Here is a 26869-nt window from a genome sequence, read left to right on the forward strand (position 1 = left end):
GGAGCGAGTGGACAGAAACGGACCCCAGCCCCGGAGCCCCAGGTTAACAGCAAGGCAAAGTAAGGCTGAGGGCGGGGATCCAAAGCCAGGCACATAATGAATGTTGGTTTACTTCCGAGAAAGTTGAGTCTTGTCTAGAACTCTGCGCTCGCCTCCGGCGCGGGCCGTCCGTCTGTCCACGCGCGCGCACTGAGCAAGCTTTGCTGGTCCCAGCGTGTGCTGGGCTCCGTGGGCACCGCCGTCTCCAGCCGTGTGCCTGCTGCTCCCTTCCGTCCACCCCGTAGGCATCTCGGCGGCGCCTTCCTTTCTTGGTCACTGACCCGCTCACCCCCAGCTCTCACAATGGCGTAATGGACACACTCGCTTCATCTCCCCCACTGAAAGGTAAATCCCACAACGGGGATTTTCCTCTATTTTAATTGGTCCCAGTGGCTACCCTAGTAGTACACAGACAGTACTTTGGGATGAAGACATAAAAATTGTACCCATGCAGACTCCATTTCTAACTAAAGAAGGTGAAAAAAGCCCAAGACATTTTCACTGGAATATGTGTTCACCACATCCTCAAAGCACCCATGGCAGCTTTTATAAGATGGGACTAACACAGGCAGCTCGGAAAGCAACGGCAGGGGGAGAGAGCAGAGCTGTGTCCCCACTTGGGGCTCTACCCACAACCGTCTGAACCTGCGACCCTCTCCAAGCCTGTTATTTCCAAAACGAGGGTTAGAAAGCCCAGCCTAATGGTTTTGAAGAGCAAATGAGACAGACCACGTAAGCATATAGCATCCAGCCAGAACATGGCACAGTGCTCGACAGTTGCTCGCCTTTGGTATCACTAGCAGGACCTCAGTGTAACGGGGGGCCAGGAATCACTGCAAAAGGCAGAGATTGAGTTTCTGGTCTCACCAGTCACTCATCTGGGAGCCTTGGGCAAAGCCGTTCTCTCAAACTTACTTCGTACACTTCTCACATCCATTAACCAGGTGGTTGAATGAAAATCACTCAAAACTTTTTTTTCCAAATGAACAAAATACTTAAGATGTTAACACTGACCAAAAGAAACCACACAGGAGAACCTGTAACTGGGATTCTATTCACTATCTGAAGTGTATAGACATAAAAAGTAACAGTCATTTATAACAGGCTTTATTGATCAGAAAACATGGACACGTCTCACTTCAAATAGGAATAGAAAATTGGTATATAACAAATGTGAATCATTAATATATAAAGCACAAAACTAAGAGTGTTTTTAAAAAGAATTGTTTATTTACTGAACCTGGGGCAGATTTGATACACAACCAATTGTGAATTTACATATTTTAATTCAATTCTGAAGTGTTTTCTTACACACAAAAGAAATGGCACGCAACAGCTCTCCTAAGGTCGAACAGTCACCTTAGGCTGCTGCAAGTATTTCCACCCAAGGTTGAAAAATTGTTTATCCTGAACATGAAAACCTGTAACAAATTTAAATTAATTATATAAAACTTGTTACTTGTAGTTTTACCTTTGCAAAGATTCCCCCCCCTCAAAAAAAAGTACAAGTAACTAATGTACATCAGTCACAACATAATCCTGGACCCCCACACCAAAACCAGACGCTCCTTCAATTTTAAATCCATCATCAGAGACCAAGAGGAAGTTATTTTGTTTTATACAAAACAAAATTCACATGTGCCAAAAAAAGACCCAAGAAAACCAAACCAAAAACCCTAGTACTGACAGCGCTGCCAGCACCCTAATTAGCAAGTGGCCGAATGCCACTGATCGAAAATAAAACAGTGGCTGTAAATCACTCAGGGCAATGAAACCCAAGGCTTTACGCAACCCTTCGCCACCAGAAGCCTGGACTTCAGCGCCTCTGGCGAGCCAGGGGCGGAGCAACAGGAGCCTGCGCAGCGCATCCCCCAGGCGTCCCACAGGGCTCGGCAGAGATCAATAAATGGCTATTAGCTGCTCTGTCATCAATTTAGTAAAGGCGAAGTCCTATGGTTCAAAGTAAAACTTTAAGGGGGAAAATGTGGGGTTGTCTTGTCTCTGAAGGAAAAGCAAGACAAAGTAAAAATGAACCAACCTGGTAGCATACTCCAAAGTCACAGAGCTCTGCCATTAGGGTAGAAAACATCAAGATTCAGACTACTGTTCCTCATAGGGCTAAATAAAACGAATCTTTAGTGACTTGGATTTCAGGGTAAGGGGTCAAAAAGAATGCAGTCATTTTAGTAAAGCACTATCATGAACAAACTGCATTTTGTTATGAAAATGAAGATATAATAAGGACTACATGCCTACATTTCATTCACCGTGTTCAAGCCCTGGAAGGACCTATATAATGGAGGCAAAATTCAAATAAGAAATTGTGCCAATCAAATGTCAAGTTTTCACTATCACTTTTGTAAAAAGGTGTTTTTCCCCAATATCTATTCATTACAAAGGAAAAGAAACATAAGCTGTGAATGTACAATTCAGAAATAAACATGTACAAACTGATGACATTTTTATGACCAAGAGGTTTGGTAAACAGTGAACTATGAGCTTCGGATCTTGAGGAAAGGCCTTTAAACCACCCTCCGGACTTCAAAGAACCTCTTCAGGTAGTAGATCTGTCCCAATGTCATGGCAACTAGAACAAGAGCTTCAAAGAAGGACCAAAGGACCACTCTGCTATTTGTGTTGTCGTTTACTGTGGAGGAGAAACAAACAAAATTTAACAATAACAGCAACGAAAACCCACAGAGGCATCAAAAAATTACCCCCTAGTCTTACTGCGTGAAAGTAGTATCCGCACACCATTCAAAGAGCTTTGAACACTTATGTCTCCAAGCAACTTGACACACGCAAACGTGGAGAGCCCTGCGTTCACATGGGCCTTGCAGTCGCGTGTCGAGTCAGGCCCACTCTGCTCGCCCACCAGGGTCGGGGAGGAGAGGGGCTCCCCAAGCTCACACTTCTGGGGCCAAAACCCAACCCTGCAGCCCTTCTCCCTCACAATGCAGTGTGCCCACAGTCTCACATCTGTTTTCTCAATCATAAAAGTGACTTTAAATAAATTAAGACATTATTTCAAGATCACAGAGTTACCCAAAAGGCACTACTTACCAAATGAAAATATGTCAAAGTATCGGTTTTTAAACCAGGGTTTACCGAGCACCTACTACGTACTTGGCATTTGTTCTAGGAGGGGAGACTTCTCAGCTTCATGGACCAACGCTGGCAGTTACTACCAAACTGAACGGGCCTCACAGCTTATCCCACTCATCAGCTAAAGATTTGATCCTGAACGTGGCAGTCACGACTACGTTAATTTATTCTGCTCAATTCGTATCACGTTCCTTCCAGTTTCTGATCAAATTCTAGAGCCTTAGCTTTTAAAAATTACTAGGTAGTTTTCTGATTTTTCTGTAAATGATAGTATTAGAAACAATCACAATTACCAATATAGTAATTTTTAGATGTATATTGTTCATAAGAATACTAACTAGACTTTTAACAGTTACTGGATTGATGATCACCAAAAAATAACTGAAAAGAAATTAATGAGTTTCCAAAAGGATAGCTCATTTTCTCAAAAAAAGTACGGCTTTCCCCAGAGTAAAAACAGGCAGAGCCAGAGAGTGTCACCCAGAGTCTGGCCACCACCCACTTGGGAATCACAGGGCTAACTAAGGTGAGCTTATTTCTTTTGAAAACTTAGTAACCAACTTCTAGCTTAACCGTGAAGGACCAGCATTTAAGACTGTGTCTGCAAGGGTAAATAGTTCAAATTAAGCAACCACATAGAAAGAAGCATTCATGTCTCCCTTCACTTACAGAAAAACGCACCTTTAAGACTAAACGGAACGCACTGAAACATGACGACAGGGGCCAGCAGCCCCCAGGAAGGCGTGTGTGTACACGAGACACTGTCCTCAGGCCCCTCACACCCCAGCCTGATCTGGGAGCCAGACGGTGTCACTGTGGCAGCGCGATAAAAAGTCTCACCCGTTCATCCCTGAGAAGTGCTGTCAGGAGAGGCACAGGCAACACACAGCCACGGGGGAACGAGTTCACTTGCGAAATCGAACTGAACGCCTGCACCTCTCCTGGCCTGGGAGGGGCCTCCCAGTGGAGGGGGGCGGAAAGAACGGGGCCTGGAGGCAGTGCCTTCCCTGGCTGCTTGGTTCCGGGACCCTCCGTTTCAGCCTCCGGGTCTGCGCCAGTGCAGGCGGCACGGCAGCGGAAGCTCTCAGTCCTCAGACTTCGACTGGAGCCCTTCTGAGGCCGGAGCAGGCTGGCCCCACTGGGGAGCGAGGCAGCCCCCAGCCCGGCCGCTGCCAGGCGGAGGGAGGTCACGGGGTGGGGGGTCAGAAAGAGTGTGGCCGCGGCCGGCTGGCAGAGCTGCGCGCCCAGGGCCCCTCGTGCCCCGCTCCACGCCCCCAGAGCGAGAATGGGGCGCTTCTCCAACCTGTCCTGCCGGCTCACCACCCTTCCCGAGAGAAGGAGTCCATACTCCTCTCACAGGTGTGAAAGGAAGGACCGGAACCAACCACTGAAGAAAGTCACCTGAGTACTTACCGAGTCCCCTGCTTTTCCTCCCTGCCCCAACCTCGGAAGGAAGACTGCTGACCTAAGTCGCTTTGCATTTACAGACAAGACCGTGCTCCTACAGAGGTCTGTCCCCAGGAACTACTTGCCGATGAAAGACACTGAACCACGGCTGTGGACCTGCATGTGAAATATGCCATCTGGTCCGCGTGGCAACATGGTGCTTCTTAAGCTAAACACAGCGTTGCAACCTAATGGGATTCCAATCATCACTGTTTCCACAGACAGATACATTCTCATTTCCCAGTTTACAAATCTGCGAGCCCAAGCTGGTCTTCACTTGGTCACTGCCTACGTCCATGGTTTTGAACTTGCTATTTTAGCTATACTAAACCTCCTATTTTAAGAAAAAAGCTAAATCTAAGCATATAATAGTAATCATACTGGCATAGAAATTTTAGATATGTTCTTAAAGACCAACACAATGCCCATTTTAGAATGTTTTTCCCTCCTGCTCTAAGAAAACGATTAGTGCTCTGGCCGGGTGGCTCAGCCGGTTGGAGCGCTGTCCCATACACCAGAGAGCTGCAGGTTTCATTCCCAGTCAGGGCACATACCTAGGTCGCAGGTTCGATCCCCGGTCGGGGCGCATACGGAAGGCAACCAACTGATGTTCCTCTCTCACATCAATGTTTCTCTCTTGCTCTCCCTCCCTCTCTCTAAAAATCAATAGAAACATATCCTCGGGTGAGGATAGGTTAAAAAGAGAAAGGAAACGATTGGCTTATTTTTTAAAATAAGCATTTTTAAAAAACCTCACAATAGCTTGTGCTGAACCCTAACAGCGCTTACTGGTTTGGAATGTGTGTCCCAGCAGTAAGCTGGTGCCGTTCAGAGCTCTATAGAGATGCACACTCAAGAAAGGTCTCTGCACAGGCGCTCCGCCTCATCAGCCCGCCGGCACAACAGCATGTGCCACGCTCGCAGCGAGGGAACGGGAGCCAGGCCGGCGCACCCCAGGCCGGCAGATGCCGCAGCCAGGCCCCCGCCCCCGCCCCCGCCCCCCACTTACTCGCTCTGTGTATCCGCTCCCGAACCTCCATGTACTCCTGCTCGTGCTTCACGGCCGTCATCGCCACCGCCAGCTCGTTAATCATTTCTTCCAGCTTGTTCTGGTGAGCTACAGGGGTGCAACGCACGTCAGCATGCATTTGGAACCTCTTTTTGAAATGTATTCGTAAAGCAGAAAAAAAAATATTTCTCAGAGAACACATACAAAAGCAGCTATTTTAAGAAATGGCTTAGGTACCATTTTGGGCCACAGGTGACAGCGTAACCCTCAAAGTGTTTGTTAAAGTCCATTCCCAGCAGAAAAATCTCTTCCAGGACAGAAACACTATGCAAATTTTACTACCTGAAGGAAAACCACCCCACGGAATTTCTTCTACTGAACTGCTGCTACCTGAAGCCCAGCGCACTCAGTGCTCCCCAGAGAGGGAAAGGCATGAAGGGGCGGGCGGCCTGGAGAGAGCACACAGCAGCACACACGCAAAATGCCTCATAACGCCCTAGCACTCATCTATAAACATCTCAGCTAAACCCGAAATCCGCTCCTACGACTGCAAGGTTAACCGAGGCGCAGCGTCGACACAGACTTTGCCCTCTGTGACACTGAGCTGAGCGGGGGAAGACGTGAAGACGATCCCGGGCAAGCCCGCAGCCGTTCACGCATCCTCGGTGAGCGTCATGGCAGTGACCTCACTCGGTGGGGGGGGGGGGGGGGACACGGCCCGTGCTGCAGGGGGAGCAAGCGGCTCGCCACTGCCCCAGGTCTAAAACCAGGCACTCTCTGGCCAGAGATGACCACAAGGTGACCGTGCTATACTACGACAATGAAGAAACAGGTAGGAAAACACGTGTACCACAGGAGAAGATCTCCACTGGCGGGGCCTCTCTATGGCTGCCCAAGACGGGGCCTCCCCTAGAGCCTCTACATCGCTCGAGGGAGGCCAAGGGCCCTACCGTTCGAGGCAGCTGGGTTGCAACCTCAAATCCCCACTCAGCATCCTCACCTCGGGGGCCGCAGGCTCGATGTGGGGCCTTTAGAACAGGGTGGCTCAGAAGCAGCACAGGTGACATTTTGGACCAGCTAATCCTTTGTTGTGGGGTACTGCCCAATGCATTGCAGGACCACCCACCAAGCCATAAGAACCCAACTGTCTCCTGACAGTACCATGTGTCCCTTGGGGAATAAAAATCACCCTGACTCGAGAACCACTGCTTTCAAGGAAGCCTTGGTTTGACAGCTGCCATTCATTGACACTAACAAGCAAAAGCGAGAATTTTAAATGCTGTGTTAAGGATTATTTAAGAATAATTCAATATTCACATTCATCAGCCAACAATTTCTAACTACTTAAAAAGACTAATTTCCAGAAAATAAACAAACAGAGCCCTTCAAATTCCCAATTCTCCTTGCAAATTAGCCAAGTCCCACACTATAAACGACCCTGAAAAGCAAGTATAGGAATTACTAAGTAATATGATTCTCTAATTTCTATAGATTGTAATACCCACCTGCCACTTCATCTTCTTTAGATGTAAGTACTAATTGCTCAATACCTACAGCAAATTTTATGTTAGTACTATAAAATGTATTGAACTGCTACTTTCCACAAATCCTAGCAGGCACTATGACAACACCTCCCCCCCCCACCCCCCGCCAACAAAAATCCTCAAGTGCTGGCTCCTGATCAACGGTTTATCCAGAAGAACCCATCCAGCGTTCAGTGCTGCTCAGTGGAGCAACACGAACCAACCTGGCCGCACTGTACAGCCGGACGAGGCCCTGCTGCGCCGTGCGGCCGCGGCTGCTAGGGATGCAGCTCACACCCAGGCCCTGGCTAGAGCACGTCGGCGGCCGTGAAGGCGAGCGTGCAAAACACCCCCTGCAACGCCAGAGGACCGTTTGCTGTTAGCTGTGCTTAATTAAGACTGTTACTTGTCCAGCTACCGTTGACTATTTCCACCCTTCAGCCTTCGTTTAAAGGAAACACAGCGCGATGGTCCCACTAAAATGTCAGCGGCCGTGTTCCCAGTGATACTGTTACTTAAAAATGGCCTGCCCTGGATCTCCTGACGACCAATAAAAACCACCAGAAAACAATCCCTCTACTTAGGTGTACAGTTGTTTTTTTTAAATTAGGACAAACACAACAACACACTCGCATGCCAACAAACCGAGGTTAGAAAGGAAAGCAGAAATTAGGTAACAGCAAACAAAAACGTGCAAACGCTGGGCGCCATCAACACACTCCACCTACCGTCCCAGGTGTCTCCGCCACCTACGGGGAGGTTTAAGAGATAAACACACAAAAAATAAAAACAACAAAAAGTTTAGCTAAACTAGTCTTATATACAAATGAGCAATAAAGACACAAACGCCAGGATCTGCAAATTCACAGAACAAGCCACCTAAGACGCATGTAACCTACATGCTTACAAGAGCACAAAGTGACGAAGCTGCCAGAGGGGCAACCGGAAAGGACTGAAATATAAACATGAACTTCCAGAAACTTCTTTTTGTTAATCAGGAGATCTGGAAAAACGAAAAGTACCTCCACAAAAGGTTTTTGATTTTAAAGACAATAGATGAAACAAGAGGCAAGAAAAAAAAGACAGTGGATGAACCTGGAATAAGAAATCAGAGTAAGTACCCCAGATGATACAAGTGTACGGAGTTAATATGCACTCCTGGAACGTCAGAGAAACCTGCTGAGTGTTCACCTCACCTTCTGTTTCCATGTCTTGTCCTTTGGGGGCTTCCCCAATGTCAATGGTGAACATCACTATCTTGGGAGTCATTGTGGACATCCTGTTGCTGAAACAAAACTTGTACGTTCCGTCCATGTGAGCAGCAAATGTGTACTTCCCACTGGACTCCCGGTCTCCTTTATAAATCCCCTTATTATCAGGTCCTGTGATCTGGAGGCAGGAGAGAAATGCACGAGACATCACGCAAGATTTCAGATCACACACTTCGGCCGTGATGTCTACTGGCAGCAGGATACTTGCTAAGGAAACGCAGTAGTCACTTAGCTCCACCTCAGTTAGTGACGGCGACCTCTCTGGGCTCCCGCTTACGAAACTAGAGTCTCTTACCTTCCCCCTTTCTGACTACATTTCTCTTACTCCTTCAACCTAAAGGTAAACCCCTCAGAAACAAAAACTGCACCTTACACGTGGTCTGCAAGTGGCCTCATGCCGCCCACAACCGTGCAAGTCTGGAGTAGTTAACATCAGAACAAGAAACCTCTTTAAAACCCAGAATTCTGAGCAAGGTGCATGTCTAGGTTGTGCTGCCCGACCACCGCAGCCAGTGAAGGAATCTGCTTTATCTGAGATGCCTGGGGGCTGCAGGGGAAGGGCCTGGCCTGGAAACCGGGAGACCCTGCTCTCCTTCGACCTGCCTGCCGCACAGCGGCCAGCAGGCCTCGCCCACCCCGGTTCCTCTCGGAAAGCTACCCCACCTCCCCGCCCCCAGCGCCGCACCTGCGACACTGGACGCCGGCCTGAGCTCCAAGGTCCCAGCCAGCTTTCCCCGTCACTCCTTCCATTATCCTCTTAGTCCTGGGCCTCGCTCCTATTGCATAATCGTGCCCAGCTCTGCTGAGGTTCACGACCAAATGGAAAATCCTTAAACCCAATTAATCGTGCTAACGGGTGACTTGAAATACCAATTCCATGTGACCCACCCACCCCCAAGCCAGAAAATTAGAGGTAAACCATTCTTTTCGTTTAAAAAGAAAAAAGAAAAAGACATAGAAGGAAATTTAGGGGCTGCTGATTTAAAATAATTTCCTGTTTTCTCCAGACACTTCGCTGCAGTGATTACTCTCCTAAGTCATGACCCAGCCCCACTTCCCTCCTAACTCAGAGGTGGGCTAAACGGTACGTCTGGGGATTTGTGTGAAAACGGGGAAAACACGCAGGTCGTTTCCCGGGGAAGAACAACAGTGCGAACGTCTGCCCGGCATTCCTCAGTAACTTTCGATTTACTTCTCCAAAAGTTTCCGCGCCACGTCCCAACGTTAATCCCTAACCAGAAGGAACGTAGCTGCTGACCAGGTCGAGTCCTGCCACCACTTAGCCGCGACAAGGGAGCGCCTTCCGGGCCCGGGGCGGACACGCGGCCCCCGGGCGGCAAAGCTGGGTGAGAGGTCCCGAGGGGATCCGCCGTTCAAGCCGTCAACCCAAAGCAACTGAGTGACCGCTCCGTATCCCGAGCGGAGCCCGGGGTGCGGAACCAGGAGGGCGGTGAGGCAAAGGGTCGGTAGGAGCCGCCGCCGCGGTGGCCCGGGCCCCTCCCAGGACTCGACCCGCAGCCTCGAGGCCCCGCGCTCTCCGCAGGCTCCGCGTGGGCCCCGGGCGCCGCCAACCCCCGAGCGGCCGCGCGACCCCGCGCGGTCGCGGGCAGCGGGCCCGCACCTCCACGTCGATGTCCAGGAAGCCGCCCTCGGCCACCTCGAAGATGAGGCCCATCTTGGTGCCCGAGGTGACCCTCTCGAAGAAGCATTCCTCGGCATGCGCGTCGATGCTGACGAAGTAGCCCGAGGCCGTGGCCAGGAGGGCGGCCAGGAGCACCAGCAGCTCCGCGAGCGTCACCATGGTCGGGCTGGGGCCGAAGCCAGGACTGGGACTGCGGCCTCCAGAGCCGCTGCCGTCGCCGCCACCGCTGCCTTCTCAGCCGCCACCGCCTCAGCTCCGCCCCTTCCGGCTGCGCCACCCGAGGGGGCTGATGCGGGCGCCGTGGATTGGCGGGCCCCCACAGCTGCCACGTAACGGACGCACGGCGGCCGCAGAGGGACATGGTGGCTGCGCGCGGCCCGAGCCTGGACGGTGGCTCCGAAGGACCAGAAAACATTGGCCCCACTGCCTCCTGTTCGCGCGCAGCCTGCAGTTCACGTGGACCACGTAAGACAGCGACAGGGTTGAGAAACCTCTCCAGCGCGGTTGCAAATTCCTTCCTAGGATGGTTTGGAAAGATGGCGAAAGATTTGGAGGCAACAGCGGGCGTGGAAGGAGTGGGCGGTGGGGCGGACAGTCAAGGGTTTTGAGGTTTTATGTTGGCCTCCTCTCACTCCGCGAAAATCGACCCAGAAAGGACGGAGGGGACACGAGGGGACCTCCCCAGGATGTTGGTAATGTTTTACATATTCCCCATGAATGAAGGGTACACGCGTGTTTGCATATTTTCTTAAGATCTATGCTTACAGCTAATGCAGCTTATTTTACTATAAAAAATAAAAAATAAAAAACTTGTCTTAGCTTTATCCAGTTCCTCCAAAATTAGAATCCTCTCAGTTCCCTAACGTTTTGCTGCCACACCATACACGCTCAGCTCTTGCCAGCTGCCCGGACAATCGTCCCTTGCCCTTTGCTTTCTGACATCCTCCTACTCATCCGGCAAAGCCCCACTCACGGGTCGCCTGCTCTCCTCTCCGAAATGTTCCTGAACAGCCGTCTGCCAGAGACTGGCCCCATGCTCTGTGCTTGCGACGGGGATTTGTGCCGCCTGGGTTGTAGCTACAGCTGTTCCCTCCGGAGGCACCACCTGTGCTGTGCTCTCAGGCCCACAAAGACCTCCCTTGTAACAAGTTAGTTGAGTTCTTTCAACTGGCCAGGGGATGAGGAGACCTAGATTGTTACTCCAGTTTCCACGGAGCTGTGTGATCCTAATTGCGTTACATCATCTTTTATCCGTGAAGGAGAAGAACGCCATATGCCTTGCTTGTCTGGTCCAGTCATGAGGATCAAATGCGCCACGTAGGTGAATGTGCCTGCCAGATCCAGGGATCCTTTCTTAAAGGCACCAGGCAATAGGGGGCAGTGGTGGCCCAGTATCCAGTTCCCGCTTTTGGTGTGGAGAAACAGGTGCAGCTGCAGTGATGAAAAGTGTCCAAAATGGGGAAATGTCCTAGCCGTGGTAGGCCCATGGTCACCTCGGGTGTGCTGGGGAGTCAGGAGGAAACGGGGAGTGACCGCGAATGGGGTTTCTGTTTGGAACAAGGAAGATGTTCTGGCACTAGACAGTAGTGGCAGTTGCGTGCATCTGTGACCATACTAAAAGCCACTGAACTGCATGTTTCAGCGAGTGGGTTTTATGGCATGTGAACTGTGTGTATCTCAATAAAGCTGTTTAAAACAGAGAAGAGTTTTTCACCTGTCTGGGTATAGTCCAGAAACAGGCAGGCCAGCGCCGCCGGAGTGAGGTGGCAGAAAGGACCAGGAGAAGCTGTGTCTTTGAGATTCGGTCACATTCAGAAGCTTCCCAGGGTTCAGTTTTGTTTCTTCCTGGACCGGATTTCCATCATGAATATCAAGCAAATGCCACGTCCGCGGGAAGGAGCGGAGCAGCGCCTGACATCTATTTGCTGGCCTGGCACTAGCGGCTGGCCGCGGCGCCCACCCATGGGAGCCACTTTGCAGGACGTCGGCATCAATCAAGGCTGCTCTGTGACCATGGTGGTACAAGGCAAAGCGCAAGCACAGTCCACGCCACAAAATACCAAATGTCTCGCTCTCGTGACTCATGTGAGTGATGCTACTTCTTTACCAACGACAGCTGTAGCCGGTCCTCCGTGTAAGGAATGTCTGTGAGGGGCCCCTCCCCAGCTTTGTCCCTGCTTCCTGACAGCACCCGCTCTCGAGTCAGCTCCGAGACCCTGACACTCCAGAATCACCAGACCAAAGCCCAGCTCCTGCCATGGGCTTTCTCAGAGGGTCGCCCCGCGGTTCCCCATGGTGCGCAGTTGCCCTGGCTGCGAGTGACAAGCCCATTGGCTTCACTGCCCGTTTTCCTGGTGGCCTTCGGCTGGAGGACATTAACAGCTTCCCAGCAGCCACTTTCTGTTTATCTGACACCAAAGCCAGCTCCACCAGAGCAGCAAGGCCAGCAACACACTCTCTGGCCTTGAGCAGACCAGGGTTGCACCTCAGCTCAGCCACTTTCTGTGTGACCTGTGGCCAATCCACCCGCCTCCCTGAGCCTGGGTTGCTCCTCTGAAGTCATGGCGTGCTTCTGCTTTAAAACCCTAGCGAGGCTCCCAGCTCATCGCGCATCAGCCATGGAGCTCACCCTTCCCGGGGCCCTTACCGAGTCGGTCCCCGCTCTCCGCTCTGTTTCTCCCCACATCTCCCCCCTCACGCCCCAGGGACCCCCCTTGCTGCCCCCCTGCCCCTGCCTGCGCACCCCCGACGCAGGCTCTGCAGGCCCTGCCCCCCGCCTGGCACCGTCTTCTGCGCTCCTCGCGCCCCACACCGCCCTTTCTCAGACCTCTGCTCCCATGCTGCCTCCCCAGGAAGAGCCCCCCGTTCCGTCACGCTCTCAGCCCGTGGTCCTCAAGCTTGGGGGGACGTCCTAATCACCCGGGGACACTGGTGAAATTGGAAAGGCCCAGGCCCGCTCCGCTGCGTCGCTGCAAGAGGGAACTAAGGTGGCACAGCCACTTGGGGAAAGTTTGGTGGCTTCTTGGAAAGCTAACCCCCCCACTTCCTGTGCAGCCCAGACATTCTGCTTGCAGGTATCGGTCCCCACCCCTGGCGGCAGAGCCCTGCTCAGTGCCACAGCCTCCGCAGCTCCTGACGTTCCTGGTGCTCTCCGACCACAGGGGCAAAGGCCTCAGCACCAGGACCAGCCCAGGAGATGACGGGGGCGTGCTGCAGATGGGGGGCGGGCAGTGGCCCACACGGAGGCCGCAGGAGAGACTCGAAGGGGTGGGCAGGGGAGTTGTTCACCTTGCCTGTGTACCCCACATCCCAGTCCGCCCTCCACGCTGCTGGACGGCCCTGAGACCCCGCGGCTTCGCACAGCCTCCCAGACACGTCCCGTCAGACCCAGCAACCAGGGTTCTCGGGAAGCGCAGCCGGCTCTGCTTACACGCCCCCAGACCGTGCTCTCTTCCTCTTCTCCTGCCTTACTTCCCATTTCCCCTCGTTCTCTCCTATTGGCTCATATGTTTTCCTAAGGAAGCCATGCAAAAGCAATGGGTAATTTTTTTTTCTTTTTAACTATTTCCCTTGAAACGTTTACTTAAGAGCCCCGCGTTTCAGTGACAGACCATGGAAGCAGGGCAGCACCCTCTGGTTCATGTGACAGAATGGAGATCCTGCCCAGACTGGCATGGACAGGCAGCCCCTCCGGGAGGAAACAGACACTGAAATTCAGAGAGTGCCCCCCCCCCCGTGCACTCCAAAGGGCCCATGTCTAAGGCTAGATCTCCCTGTTTTCTAAAATGCATTGGGGAGCTTGACTATCAAGCCTAATCAACATGTAACAGACTTGAGTCCTTGATATTTCTGATGTTTAAAGATGTAATCGTGACACCAAAATGGCCCATGGCCATTTTAAGTCTGTCAAATTAAAGAAGAGGAGGGGGAGGAACGAGTAGCCAGAACAGCAAGCACAGGAAGGCAGGAGCACGGGTGGGCAGGAGGGAGGGTGAGAGGCTGTTACTCCAGGTTAAGCCCTTGTGGTCAAGAGCAGGGGAGAGGCTAAGGCAGTAGGGGAGCCCATAGAATAGTCCATCTCAGCTCGGGCTGCTGAAACGAAAATACCACAGCCAGGTTCTTTGTAAACTCAGAAACTTATCTCCTGGCTCCGGAGGCTGGGAAGTCCGAGACCAAGGCACGGGCAGATTCGGGGCCTGGCGGGGGCCCTTGTCCTGGCTCACAGGGTTGTCGTTTTGCTGTATCCTCACGTGGCAGCAGCTCTCTGGGGTTTCTCTTATCAGGGCACTGGTCCCATGCATGGGGGCCCCACACTAATGACCTCACACCTCCCAGGGACCCCACCTCCCAGTTCCACCACATTGGGGCTAAGATTTCAGCCCGCGGATTTGGGGAAACGCAGTCCCTGCAGGGTCCATGGCAACAGCACAGGAAGCTGCACTCCAGTGGCCCAAAGTTGCCTCCCAAAGGCTAGTGCGGTTTTTCAGGGCCATGTGGCCTGAGTTTCCAGGAAGCAGGGACTGCTCCTTCCCCACGATCACTGCTTCTCTCTGCCACATGCCCAGTCCCGTCTGCCCTCAGCCCCCGGGGTCTCCCTCCTGCCCCTGAATGTGGGTGGTCCCCAACACCCACCCCTCCGCCCCCACCCCCAGACCTCCTGCACCTGTTGCTGGCAGCAAATCTCTTCTTCCATCCATGGCTGACGCAAGACTTGTGGTCCTCCCAGGCAAGCTCATACTTTGACACCCCTTCAAGCCTATAGTCTTTATTAAAAAAAATTATGAAAAATTGTGAATCTTACAAAAGGAGGGAAAATAGTGCAATGAACTTCCACGGTCCAATCACCCAGCTTTGACCATTTGTAACAAAATGGCCAGTCTTCATTTTATTCCTATCCCCAACCATCCCGTCCTCCCAGTGCGTTGTTTGAAAGCGATTCACAGACATCATGTCGTTGTACTCTTAAAGATCTTGGGAAGCCCCTAGCCTTTAAGTAGTTGTTCCTTGTTAGGGAGAAAAGAGGCTGAATGTCCTGCGTGTGGACCGGCCGAAGGGAGACGCCCTCTAGTGGAGGGACCTTTAATGCCCACTCCGTTGCTTCCCAGCAGCTCTGCCAGGCCCGAGTCGCCAGCCCTCCCCCCACGTCGGGAGTTGGTTCCCGCTCAGCTCTGAACTCCCTCGCTGAGTCCGGTTAGTGAAAACATTCTGAAACCGGAGAGCGGTGATTGCACGAGCTTGTGAATATACTAAAAATGACGAATGTACACGTTAAAAAGGTGAGTATTATTGCATGAGATTTCTATCCAAATAAACATTAAAAAGTGAATCCCCTCTAAAAAGGAAGAGGAACTCCTAAAACACACCACCACGAAATAAACGCAACTCGAATCACATCACATCTCTTGATCTGTTTACAGAAAATGCAGAAAACATGAACAGAAACGACATTACAAGGGTGAAATTAGCAAAAGCCAGACTGAGAATCTCTACAAAACAACCTGTTTCATCAGCAAATAAATGGGAAGGCTAGGAAAGAGAAAAGGGAAGATTGAAAGGCACTAAGGAACATATCCACCAATTGCAATACGCAGATATTATTTGGATATTGAGTTAAACCAAAAAAAAAACCAAACCTGTAAAAAAATAAGACAATTGATGTTTTGAACACACTGCATATTTGATATAAAAAATTGCCCTGGCCGGTGTGGCTCAGTGGATTGGGTGTTGGCCTACGAACCAAAGGGTCACCAGTTTGATTCCCAGTCAGGGCACAGGCCTGGGTTGTGGGCCAGGTCCCCAGTAGGGGGCATGTGAGAGGCAACCATACACTGATGTTTCTCTCTCTCCCTCCCTCTCCCTCTCTCTAAAAATAAATAAAAGATTACTGAGAATCTAAAAAAAAAATTCTGTTAATTTTTTTCCAGTATGATAGTAACGTGTCCTTACAAGAGATGCAGAGAAGAGAGACCCACAGGGGAGGGGCCCTAGGAAGACAGCAGAGGTTGGAGCCATGCAGCCACAAGCCAAGGAAGCCAGAAGCTGGAAGGAGCAAGGCAGACCTCCCCACCCACCCCCCCAGAGCCTTCCCAGGGAGTGTGGCCCTGCCAACCCCCTAATTTAAGACTCCTGGCCTCCAGAGCTGGGAGAGAATACGTTTCTATTGTTCAAGTCACCAAATCTGTGGCAACTTGTTACAGTAGCTACAGGAAGCTAGTGTCCCTCCCTCCTCCTCACTGTCCCCCTCACTGGGCTGCAGTTCATAGACCTGACCCGTCTGAGCCCGGGTTTAGCACTTGCCAGTTGCCTGGCCTTGGGCAAGCAACATGATCTCTCTGTTCCTCAGTTTCCTCATTTGTAAAATGTCAATAATAATACTTCTTAGAATGTTGAAAGGCAGCAGTTTTCAAACCTTTTGGCCTCAAGAACCCTTTTCCAAGGGCACTTTAACTATTGAAGCCTGGGCTGGTGTGGCTCAGTGGCTTGGGCAACAGCCTGTGAAGTGAAGGGTTGCTGGTTCGATTCCCAGTTAGGGCACAAGCCTGGGTTGTGGGCCAGGTCCCCTTTTGGGGGCTTGTGAGAGGCAACTCAAATATATCAATGTTTCTCACTCTCTTTTTACCTCCCTTCCTCTCTCTAAAAATAAATCTTTTTTAAGAATTTAAAAGAAAAAGCTATTGAAGACCCTCAAAATTTTGTTAGGTAGGTGGCTTAGATCTATGGATATCTATTGCAACTAGAAATGCAAACTGATTTTTTTTTAAGTATTCATTATTTTAAAAGGCATATTATAACATGTAATATATATTTTATTTTTTTAAAAGTATTTGTTCATTTACTTTTTGCAGGGGGCAGGGAAGGAGGGAGAAAGGGAGAGAAACAGGGATCGGTTGTATGCGCCTTAATAGGGGACCGAACCCACCGCCCAGGCATGTGCCCTGACCAGGAATCCAACCGGGGACCTTTCACTTTGCAGAACAAACCAACTGAGCCCCACCAGTCAGGGTGGGCATAAATATTTTTTAATGAAAATAACTTTCCCCCAACACAACAAAGTCCTGCGCACAGCAACATTATGTATATACTGTAAATCTCCGTGATGCCTAGCCCTTCATAGAAGCTGGACCAACAAAGCTGCTTTTTGCCTGTTCAGCCTATAGGGATACGTGGTTGCGTGCTAGGTGCATGAAGGACATTGGGCCTCCCACTCACACAGCGAGCAAAAGGGGCCACCTCACTGCGACCCTGTGGGTGTTGGGGACCCCCAGAGTCATTGTACTTTGAGAAAAGATAGAGTCAGGATCAAATGAGGAAATATTTCAAAAGCACTTAGAATAATGCCGGACACATGGTAAGGATAGACATTATACATTTTTAAATCATATTTACAGCAAATGCCCAACACGCTTTAAATTTTCCGGAGTTTCTATCCACATGCGCCAGGTTGGAGTGGGCTCTACGGCTCCAAGGGCATGAAGGATTTTTCTGCCTTCGAGGAGTTCCCCATTGGCTGGGGGCGCCGTATGTGTAACCACACGGTTCAAACCCAATACGCCAAGGGTACACTTAAGGGAGAAGCCTGTGGGCGCGCAGTAAGATCCCCAACCCCTGCGGGGCGCGGGACCGGGGGCCAGGACGAGGGGAGGGGTTGCGGGTGCGGGGAAGGCCCTCCCGCGGTGGTGGGATGTCGGAGGGACGAGAGCATTTAGCCAAGTCAAAAGGCGGGGGCTTGGGAAAAGGAAACTCGTGGTGCCGAGAGCCAAACCCCGGCCTCGCCTTGTCTGTAAAGTGGCCTGCGTGTCACGAGGGCCTCTCCAGCCCTGCACCCCTCTCCGGGGAGTGAGGCGGGGTGAGGTGGGGGCGCTTCCACTGGAGCGCAGGGCCCCGCGCCTCCCGGTCCGCCTGTGACCGGGTTGGCGGGGAGGGTCGCGGGCCGGGGGTGGCGGTCCTCGTTTCCTCCCCTGAATGGGCCCCATCCTGGAATCAGCCTCACCACCCCTCCATTGCTCTCCAACGCAGGGGCTGCCCCCCGACCCGGCAAATCATCCACAAACCAGCGACCTAGGTCGCCGTCACCGCGTCCCCTCACCTCCCGACTGGCCTCGACCCCTCCGCGGCGGGCGCGCGGGAGGAGGAGCCAGGCTCCGGCCGGAGGAGGGGGTGGCGCGTCGGGACGCGCAGGGGGCGCCGGCGGGTGGGGAGAAGGAAGGGCAGGCGGGCGGAGCCGGGGTTGGGGGCCACCGAGTCAGCAGGTGAGAGGGGCCAGTGCCCGTGGGGACCGCAGGGCGCCCTCGGGCGGCGGAAGCCGGGCGCGCCCCTCGCCAGGCCGGGATCGGGGCGGGGCGCGCGGCATCCCTGCGTGGGGGGGGTCGGTCACCCGGCCTCGCCGCCGCCAAAGTTTCCCGGAGCAGCGGCGGCCGCCCTTCCTTCCCAGGCCTTGGGCGCGGGGACGACCCCCGAGCGAGAACTGTTTCCGAGGGCAGCGGGGCCCCCTCCGCAGCCAGACCCCGCGCCTCCATTGCTCCCAACTCGGATTCCCAACTTGGGAGGCGCCGCGGGCCTGCGCACGCGCGCCTTCCTCGCCGCCTCCTCCTCCTCCTCCCCCGTCTTGGGAGCAGGATCCGGGCCGAGCGGGCGCCGAGCCCCGCTCCCGGCTCACCGACCCGGCTCCCGGCGCGGCGCGCCGCCCCGCCCATGCCGACGCCGGCCGCCTGCCTGGGGCGCCCTCGCCTGCGGGCCAGCTAAGCGCGGGCCGGCTCGGCGGCGCGCGGTGGGCCCGGCGGGCGCTGCCCTCGGCGGCGGCGGCGGCGGCAAGTTTGGGAGTTGCACTAGTTTGCGGGGTCGCGGGGAGCGGCCGGGCGGGGGGCTATGGAGGAGGACCCGGGATCGGCCGCCGCGTCAGTGCTGGAGAAGAACGTGGCGGAGCTGACCGTCATGGACGTGTACGACATCGCGTCGCTGGTGGGCCACGAGTTCGAGCGGGTCATCGACCAGCACGGCTGCGAGGCCATCGCGCGCCTCATGCCCAAGGTCGTGCGCGTCCTGGAGATCCTGGAGGTGCTGGTCAGCCGCCACCACGTCGCGCCCGAGCTGGACGAGCTGCGCCTGGAGCTGGACCGCCTGCGCCTGGAGAGGATGGACCGCATCGAGAAGGAGCGCAAGCACCAGAAGGTGAGCCGCGGCCTCCGGCAGCCCGTGCAACCGGGCCCGGGACCCGAGGGCCTGCAGCGCGGGGCGCAGGTGGGTGTCCAGGGACCAGACTGGAGGAGGCCCGACTGGGCGACAGGCCGGGGTTCCAGTCCCACCGTTACCGTTTGACAGCTCTGTGACCTCGGGTGAGGCCCTTAACCTCTCTGTGCTCCTCTGTCCCTCACTGTCCAACGCTGGCGGTGACAGGACTTGCCTTAGAGGAATTAAATGGAACGTTACTGTCTAAAGTGCCTGGATAAGACCACCTTTTTCAGAAACAAAATCCGCTTCCTGCCCTTCAGTGTTACCCGAAAAGATGGGATACTGGGCCCCTGTCTTCATTCTCCCTCAGAACCACCCCCCACCCAGAGCACAGGGGCTGTGACGGGACCATGGAGCCACGGATCCCCCAGTCCCTGGGTTCCCGTTTGCAAAGTGCTTCCCAGAGTTCCCTCCGGGTTAGTGACCTGCGCTCTGAGGTGCTTTCCCCTCCCTGATTTTATCTTTAGCTCTCAGAGAACTCCCTGAGGGGCGCACTATTTTCTTCATTCCACAGATGAGGACACCGAGGGGCTGTGTGGGAGGGAGGACTTGTCCCCCAGTGGAGCTGAGAGCCCCACCCCCCAGGGGAGAGAACTCTCGGGTCTCTTCCCCCCCTGTCTAAACGGGGGCGGGGGGGGGCAGATCTAAAGCCAAGAGCCTCTGTCCTGTGAACGACAAGCCCTCTGGGCTCATGGATCAGGCCCCCCCCCCCCCCCTGCCGCCTGCCCCAGGCCCGGAGTCCAGACGAGGTGCCTGGATTAAAGGAAGTGGGTGACTGTGGTTTCCTGTCCCAAGCTCAGCCCAGGGAAGCGCCTGTCAGACCCTTCCGACGATAATGGGAGGAAACGCCTTTCCTTGGGGGATCGGGCGCAGACAGGCTCTGGCTCGCTGTGTGGCCTCAGGACGTGCACTCAGCTTCTCTGAACCTGCCGGGCGGGTCGTCCCCTCCGGGGCAGGCTCTCTGAGGTCCGTGAGGTCTCAGGGACAGCAGCCCCACCTGCGCTCGCAGCCTTCCCTACGGGGCGGGCGAGGGCGGCTCCGAGCAGCGTTGGACCGTGGCTGTCCTCACAGGTCCCGGTGCCGCAGGGTTGGAAAGGAAACTCGAGGCAAGAGTTAGGCAACATTTCCAAGATCCCCGAGGCAGAGTCAGACCCGCCCAGGCCTGCAGTTACTGTCAGGCTTCCCAGGGTCGGGGACGTCGGAGCGAGACAGCCTGGTTTCAAACGCCGCTGCTCACGGGCTCTGTGACGTGGGGCAAGCCTCTCTGTGCCTCAGTGTCCTCCGCTGTAAAATGGGAGAGTAGCAGCACCCGCCCTGTAGGGTGGGGGTGAGGATTAAAGGGCCCGTACTCATAAAGGGCCCAGGACAGAGCCCGGCTGGTCGAGGGTTGCGGGCTTACAACTGTTAACGTTGTTTTTAGGCCCAGAGTGGCTTTCACTGAGGTGCTCGTAGGTTGGCACTGGGGACCCCACCCCCACCCCAGGCCCCCCTACTCCTACCCCGGATGCTCTTCTTCTCTAGCGGGGGAAGGGATCTTTGAAATCCTCTCACGCCTCTTATAGTAAACAGGGACCCAGGGGCCGAGACCAGGTCACACCGGCCCTGGCTTTTAGTTCTGCCTCTGGGCGGGGAGGCACCCGGTAGTCACCGGAGGCCACCGGGCCTGGCTGCCGCGGCGGAATTCCCAGGCGGCTGCACTTGTCGCCTCTGGAACGCCGGCAGCAGGGCAGCAGGGGAGTGAACGCGGGCACAGAGGCCGGGCTTGTTTGTAAACACCGAGAGGAGCGCCCCTCCACCGGACGGCGCCCTCCCTTCCTCGCCGGCCCCCTCGGCTGCTCTGCGCTCTTCTTGGGGAATCAGGAGGGAGTGGTCTGATCCCCCACCCCGTCCCCACAGTCCCAAAGGCTGTTCGACATGTTATTCCACAAATGTGGAAAATGTCCTTGGTCTGGTCTGTTTGTCCTTCTTTCCTCCCTCCCTCTCTCCCTTTCTTCCTTGCTCTAGCTGGTTACTGAGTCCAAAAGCCCGTGGGCGAGCCACGGCACGCTAAGTGCCCTCCTGGGTGACGTGGGCAGAGAGAGAAGAGGGCGGGGGGCAGGGAAGGCAGGAAACACACGAAGGAGGTGTCAGAAGGCAGCGGCTGTGTGCATGCAGTGGCATATAATGTAAATGGCGTCTGTTCATGTATTCGTCAGACAGATACGCTTATTGAGTACCTGCCGTGTGCCTGGCACGGGCCTGGGAGTCAGCGATGACACCGGATGAGGTGTGGATCCTCAGGGACCCACATTTCTAGTACAGAGCTGTCCCGTAGAAATATATGGTGGCATGTGACGCTAATGAAAAGGCACAGATGAGGTTAATTTTTAACATATCCAACCCAGTCAATCCCAAATGTAGGGGTGGGCAGAAACAGGGCAGCAGCTGTGAGCGACGTTCTTCTGAGCTCACGGGGCGGCCGCGAAAGCCGTAGCAGCCTTTCCACCCGAACGGCCGTGGACCTGCTTTTGCCCACCCCTTTGTGATTTCCACATGTAATCAATGTAACAAGTTATTTTTATTGAGCTATAATTGACATACTGTGTCAGTTTCAGGTGTATCATGTGATGATTTGACACCTGTATATATTGTGATATGATCATGGGAATAAGATTAGATAACATTCATCACCTCCCATGGTTACAGAACATTATTAATGAGATATCTTGCTTTTTCTTTTTGTACTGTGTCTTCTAAATCCAGTGCATGTTTAACTCCTATTGCCCGTTTCAATTCAGACCAGCCACATTTTTTAAAAACTGAATTTATTGGGGTGACATTGCTTAATAACACTACCCCGGGGTCAGGTGTGCCGTGCTGTGACACGCCGTCTGAGTATCGCGCTGTGTGCTCCCCACCCCAAGGCGAGTTTATCCTCCTTTTCTTCTTCTGCCTCCCAACCCTCCAGACCAGTCACGTTTCAAGTGATCAGCAACCGCGTGTGGCTTGTGGCTCTTCAGTGGGATGGTGCAATTCTAGTGTGAGGAGATACTTTTTTTTAAGATTTTATTTATTTTTAGAAAGAGGGGGTGAGAGGGCGATAAACATGGAATCGCTGCCTCGCGCGCGCCCCCTACTGGGGACGTAGCCCACAACCCAGGCCTGTGTCCTGACTGGGAATCAAACCGGAGACCTTTCAGTTCCCAGTCTGGTGCTCAATCCACTGAGCCACACCGGCCAGGGCAGAATTTTTTTTTTTTTTTAAGTTTTTAAAATATCAGCTCATGATAAGGGCCGTGAAGACAGCAAAACAGGGAGATATGAAATAGGCTGGCCAGCATAGGGCCTCATAGATGGGGCAGTCAGGAAGGCTTCCCTGAGGAAGTGGCACCGGAGCTGAGGGCTGAGCGAAGTGTAGGAGCCAGCCACAGAGCGATCTGGGGGCGGAGGGGCATCGTAGGCGGCAGCCACAGCAAGTGCAAAGGCCCTGGGGCAGGAGTGAGCTTGGTGTGTTCAAGGAACACTGAGACCACAGCCGACGAGGCCAGAGCAGAGTGAGCGCGGGATGGAGGGGGGAGGCCCGGCCGATGGGGCTGGGCCTCAGAGGCCAGAGCAAGGAGTTTGAAGGCTGTCAATGCTGAGAGAAGGCACAGAAGGTGCTCAATTGGGACGACTTCCTGGAGGAGCCTTTTTCGTTGGTATGGAGTCAGGATTAAATTCCCCACGGTCAGAAAAAAGAAAAAAAGAAGAAGACTCTCCGTGGTCCGTTCAGAGGCAAGAACCAGCGTCTCCAGATCAACCGTAGTTCCCTGTGAGACGCAAGAACAGAACTGAGGGTTCGAACCTGTATTTGCCTCCTGTTGCTGCTGGAACAAATTATCCCACTTGTTGGCTCAAAACAAACTTACCCTCGTACTGGATGACGGCGTGTTCTGGAGAATATCAGTGTGGACAATGCGAGACGGAGCGCGGGGAGTCAGACGTCAGGAGTCAGCAGTGGGCCTCCCTGGTCAAAGCCGGGTGTCGGGGCGCCCCATTCCTTCCGGAGGCTCTGAGGGAGAGTCCGCTCTTGTGCCTTTTCAGGATGTTTAACTCTGGCCTCTGCATCGGTCACCACGTCAACTCGGACTCCGGCCCTGTCCCTCTTGCCACTTGCAAGGACCCTCATGATGACCTTGGGCCTACCCAGACAACCCTGGGGACTCCCCCATCTCAGGATCCTTAACTGGACCCCATCTGCAAAGTCCCTTTTGCCACGTATGGCCCCACGGTCTCGGGTGCCAGGGATTAGGGCGTGGACGTCTTTTGGAGCCATTGCGCAGCCTTCCCCTGCCGGCTGCTCTTGACCGATACTTGCGGGGGCCTCCGTGCACTCAGCCCGCGCCCGACGGGGGCAGAGAGGCTCAGGCTGGAAGAGTGCGACTTCTCCCAGCCTCGCCGCGCGTGGCACGGCCGCTGCCCGCTCCATCGTTCCATCACCGCTCCTCCCCCGGCCCTGCCCTTCACCTCTGCTGCCGACCTTGAACCGGCTGTGCGAATACTTGCTCATTACCTCTCGCTTCCCCGGCACTGTGAGCTTCCTGACAAAGAAGATGGGATTTAGTAACTTATTTAGGAGACAAGTGGAGGCGATGCTGACATCCAGCCACCGGGGCTGGCTTGCGGTGGGCGGTAGGAGCAACAGAAATCCGCTCACACATCTTAGCCCTTTCCGGGCGCCAGGCGCTGTTCCAGACGATTTATGTCTGTTAACCGTTCGGTCCTCACAAGAGCCCTCATACATAGATATTACACTGTTCTCCTCATTTCCACGGCTCCCAAGGATTGAATAACTTGTCCAAGATCAGCTAGTACCTGGTAGGAGCCATTCAAGTTGTCTCCACACTTTAAACCGCGGCAGCACCCTACGCAGGCCACGGCGACGGTGCTGTTCAGTTTAGGGTTTTGCAAAATACCTTCTCTCTTTTTTTTTTAGTAACAGCTTTATTGAGTATAATTTGCATATTATGCAATTCACCCATTTAAAGCATGCAGTTCAGTGTTTTTAGTCTATTCACAGGGTTGTGCAACCGTCACTACAATCAATATTGGAACATTTTCATTCCTCAGGGGAAACAAACCCGTACCCCTAAGTAGCCGCTCCGGATTGACCCCCGCCCCCCGGCCCCGGACAGCCGCCAGCCTGCTTTCTGCCTCCGCGGGCGTATCTCCTGCGGAGGTTTCACGCTAGTGCTGTCCTACGACGTGCGGCCCTTTGTGTCTGGCTGCTGTCACCTCGTATGATGTTCTCCAAGTCCATCCGTGCTGTTAGCAGGGGTCAGTGCTTCGTGCCTTTTCACGGCTGAGCCACAGGGCGTTGGGTGGACGGCCCACGTTTTACTCTCGCATGCCGTGCGTGGATGGACGTCTGGGTTGTTTCAACCTGTCGGCTGCTGTGCCCAGTGTCGCAGCGAACACCGATGTCCCTATTTTTGTGTGGTCATGTTTTCGTTTCTCCTGGGCCGATCCTAGGAGTGGAATTGCTGGGTCACATGAGGGGAGACCCCAACAAGCCGGAATTTATTTATTACAAATTGTGTATTTATTCCTACATGTTGAAACATCAGTCACCTTCAAAGAACTCTCCGTCTGAGGCAATACAGCTGTCGAGGTTTTTGTTTCCACGGCTCAGAACAGTTTTTGAACCTGTCGATTTTGATGCCGTTTTGTGCTTCTGCTGCTTTTTGTTCCACCTTTTCCACATCAGCAAAACACTTCCTTTTGAAGACTTGTTTCATCCTGGGAAACAAAAAAACGTCACTCAGGGTGCGATCAGGTGACGTAGGAGGTGGGGTCCGGGGGCCCTGCTGTTCTCGGTCCAACACTGCTGACCCCGGAGTGCGGTGCGGGCAGGTGCGCTCGTAAACCACCCAGCAGGTAACGGGCAGACGCGTCGAAGGCCTGAACTACAAGGGGCCCGCCTTCCAGAGGAGAATTCCGTTCTTGAGGGGTCCCCCCTCATGTGGTAACTGCTGAACATTTTGAGGACCTGCCAGGCTGTCCCCCGTTCTGCGCCCCCCAGCCGTGCGCGGCGCTCACGGTTTCTCCCCAGCCACGCCAGGGCTTGCTGCCCTCTGTCTCCCTGATGGTAGCCATCCATGAAGTCACTCTGATAGACGAAGCTTGTTTGTTGTCACATCGGCCTGTGAGCCTCCGTGTGAGGGCTCCTCAGCTGAGGGGAGCTGAGGCTCAGCGTGGTTAGGGGAGTTGCCCGGGACCGCGGGAAGAGATGCCCGAGTGAGGCCCACAGGAGCTCTGGGACCAGGGGCCCCCCTCTCCACCCCAAGGTCTTGGCCGCCTCTGTCTCCCTTGGAGAGAGGTTCGTCCTCGCTGAGGGTCTGCCCAAAGGTCAGGGGTGGGCGCTGCGAGAGAGGACGGGGATGCAGGGTCCCTTGGCCCGGGGCTGCTCACGCCTCTCCCCTGCCTAGACAGTTAGCAGGTGCAGCGAGAGCTCGAGCGCCGCGTGGTTCTCGGGGCGCCTCAAGCCCAGCGGGGCCCCACCGGAGGAAGGGCACCTCCGTGCCTTGCAGAGTCATGGTGGCCGAGGCCCGGTGCCCCTGGGGAGCGGGGGCCCCGAAGCCATGGCAGCCCCGGCTGCTCCCGAGGGCCAGGGGCAGGGGGTCGGGGGGCTGCCGCCCAGTGGGCCACAGCCCCACGCTGCCGTCGCCTCCGCAGGAGCTGGAGCTGGTGGAGGACGTGTGGCGGGGGGAGGCGCGGGACCTGCTGTCCCAGATCGCACAGCTGCAGGAGGAGAACAAGCAGCTCCTGACCGACCTCTCCCACAAGGACCTCGGCCTCTCGGAGGAGGAGCTCCAGAAGCAAGAAGGTGAGAGGCGGGGCCGGCGTGGGGGCGGGGAGCTGTCCCCTGTCCTCACTGTGACGGTGGCGGACCCTGAGCACTGGCGCCGTGCTGTCCAATGTCCAGGCCCTGGCCTCCGATTGATCACCATCGCTCTGCCTGCGGGACATTGCGTAGCCTTATTGACTGACGTTGAACCTGAGAGGCTCATGACTAGTTAACAGGCTCCTCCCTTTTCTGGGCCCTGGGGATGCGCATTGGACAAGCGGCCGCATCCGTCCTCGGGAAGCTCGGGCCGGGGCGGAGGGGACGAGGGATAAACATGCGGACAGGTGGAGCACCCTGTCCTCGGCAGTGGCCGGTGGCGTGGAAGAGGTAGAACGGGGCGATGAGAGGGGTGCTTTGGCGAGTGGTTTCTTGGCACACGCTGATCAGGGATGCGTCTCTGAGGAGTGAAGCCCGAGCCCCTGAAGCGGTGGAGCCAGCCGCGTGGATGTCCTGGGAGGGGAGCGCGCGCAAGGGCCCTGGGGCATCCGGGTTATGGAGAACCAGGGCCAGGGCAACGGGGAAGACGGCCGAGGGGTAAAGATGAGGCCCAAAGGGCCAGCAGGGGTCCGACCCCACAGCTCCGTACGGGCTCAGGTTTGGACTTTGTGCCAAGTGGGCTGGGGAGAGATTGGCGGTGCTTGTCACAGGCCGGCGTTGGGCGATGAGCAGCCGGGTCTGAATGGGGCTGGGCCCTCAAGGGTCACCCACCCTTCCCGCAGCCACCCGGCACCTGCGGTCCCG

The 26869-nt window shown here is 54.6% G+C and overlaps 2 protein-coding genes across 5 annotated transcripts in view; one reads left to right on the forward strand and one right to left on the reverse strand.

Moving 5' to 3' along the window:
• Positions 1-1247: 1247 nt before the first annotated feature.
• Positions 1248-10295, reverse strand: TMED2 (transmembrane p24 trafficking protein 2). 2 transcript variants are annotated; one of them, XM_054594432.1, is made up of 5 exons: positions 10015-10295; positions 8319-8511; positions 7851-7871; positions 5600-5707; positions 1248-2686 (listed from the first exon to the last, which is right to left on the reverse strand). In XM_054594432.1, exons 1-5 carry the CDS (start codon positions 10192-10194, stop codon positions 2562-2564), a joined length of 627 nt encoding a protein of 208 aa, XP_054450407.1. In that variant the 5' UTR covers positions 10195-10295; the 3' UTR covers positions 1248-2561. The 2 variants fall into 2 exon arrangements, with proteins under 2 accessions (XP_054450407.1, XP_054450408.1); XM_054594433.1 differs by lacking the exon at positions 7851-7871.
• An 8154-nt stretch (positions 10296-18449) lies between these two features.
• The window catches only part of RILPL1 (Rab interacting lysosomal protein like 1), a 33498-nt gene continuing 25078 nt past the window's right edge, over positions 18450-26869 (forward strand). The window contains exons 1-2 of one of the 3 annotated variants that reach the window (XM_054594171.1): positions 18450-19203; positions 25957-26107. In XM_054594171.1, coding sequence (XP_054450146.1) covers positions 18901-19203; positions 25957-26107 — 454 coding nt within the window. In that variant the 5' untranslated portion in view covers positions 18450-18900. The remainder of the gene's footprint in view (positions 19204-25956; positions 26108-26869) is intronic. The other 2 variants (XM_054594172.1, XM_054594173.1) reach the window with 2 other exon arrangements.

The sequence above is a fragment of the Pteronotus mesoamericanus genome, unplaced genomic scaffold, assembly GCF_021234165.1.
Source record: "Pteronotus mesoamericanus isolate MK-2021 breed Mesoamerican mustached bat unplaced genomic scaffold, CSHL_Meso_final scaffold_507, whole genome shotgun sequence".
Taxonomy (NCBI): domain Eukaryota; kingdom Metazoa; phylum Chordata; class Mammalia; order Chiroptera; family Mormoopidae; genus Pteronotus; species Pteronotus mesoamericanus.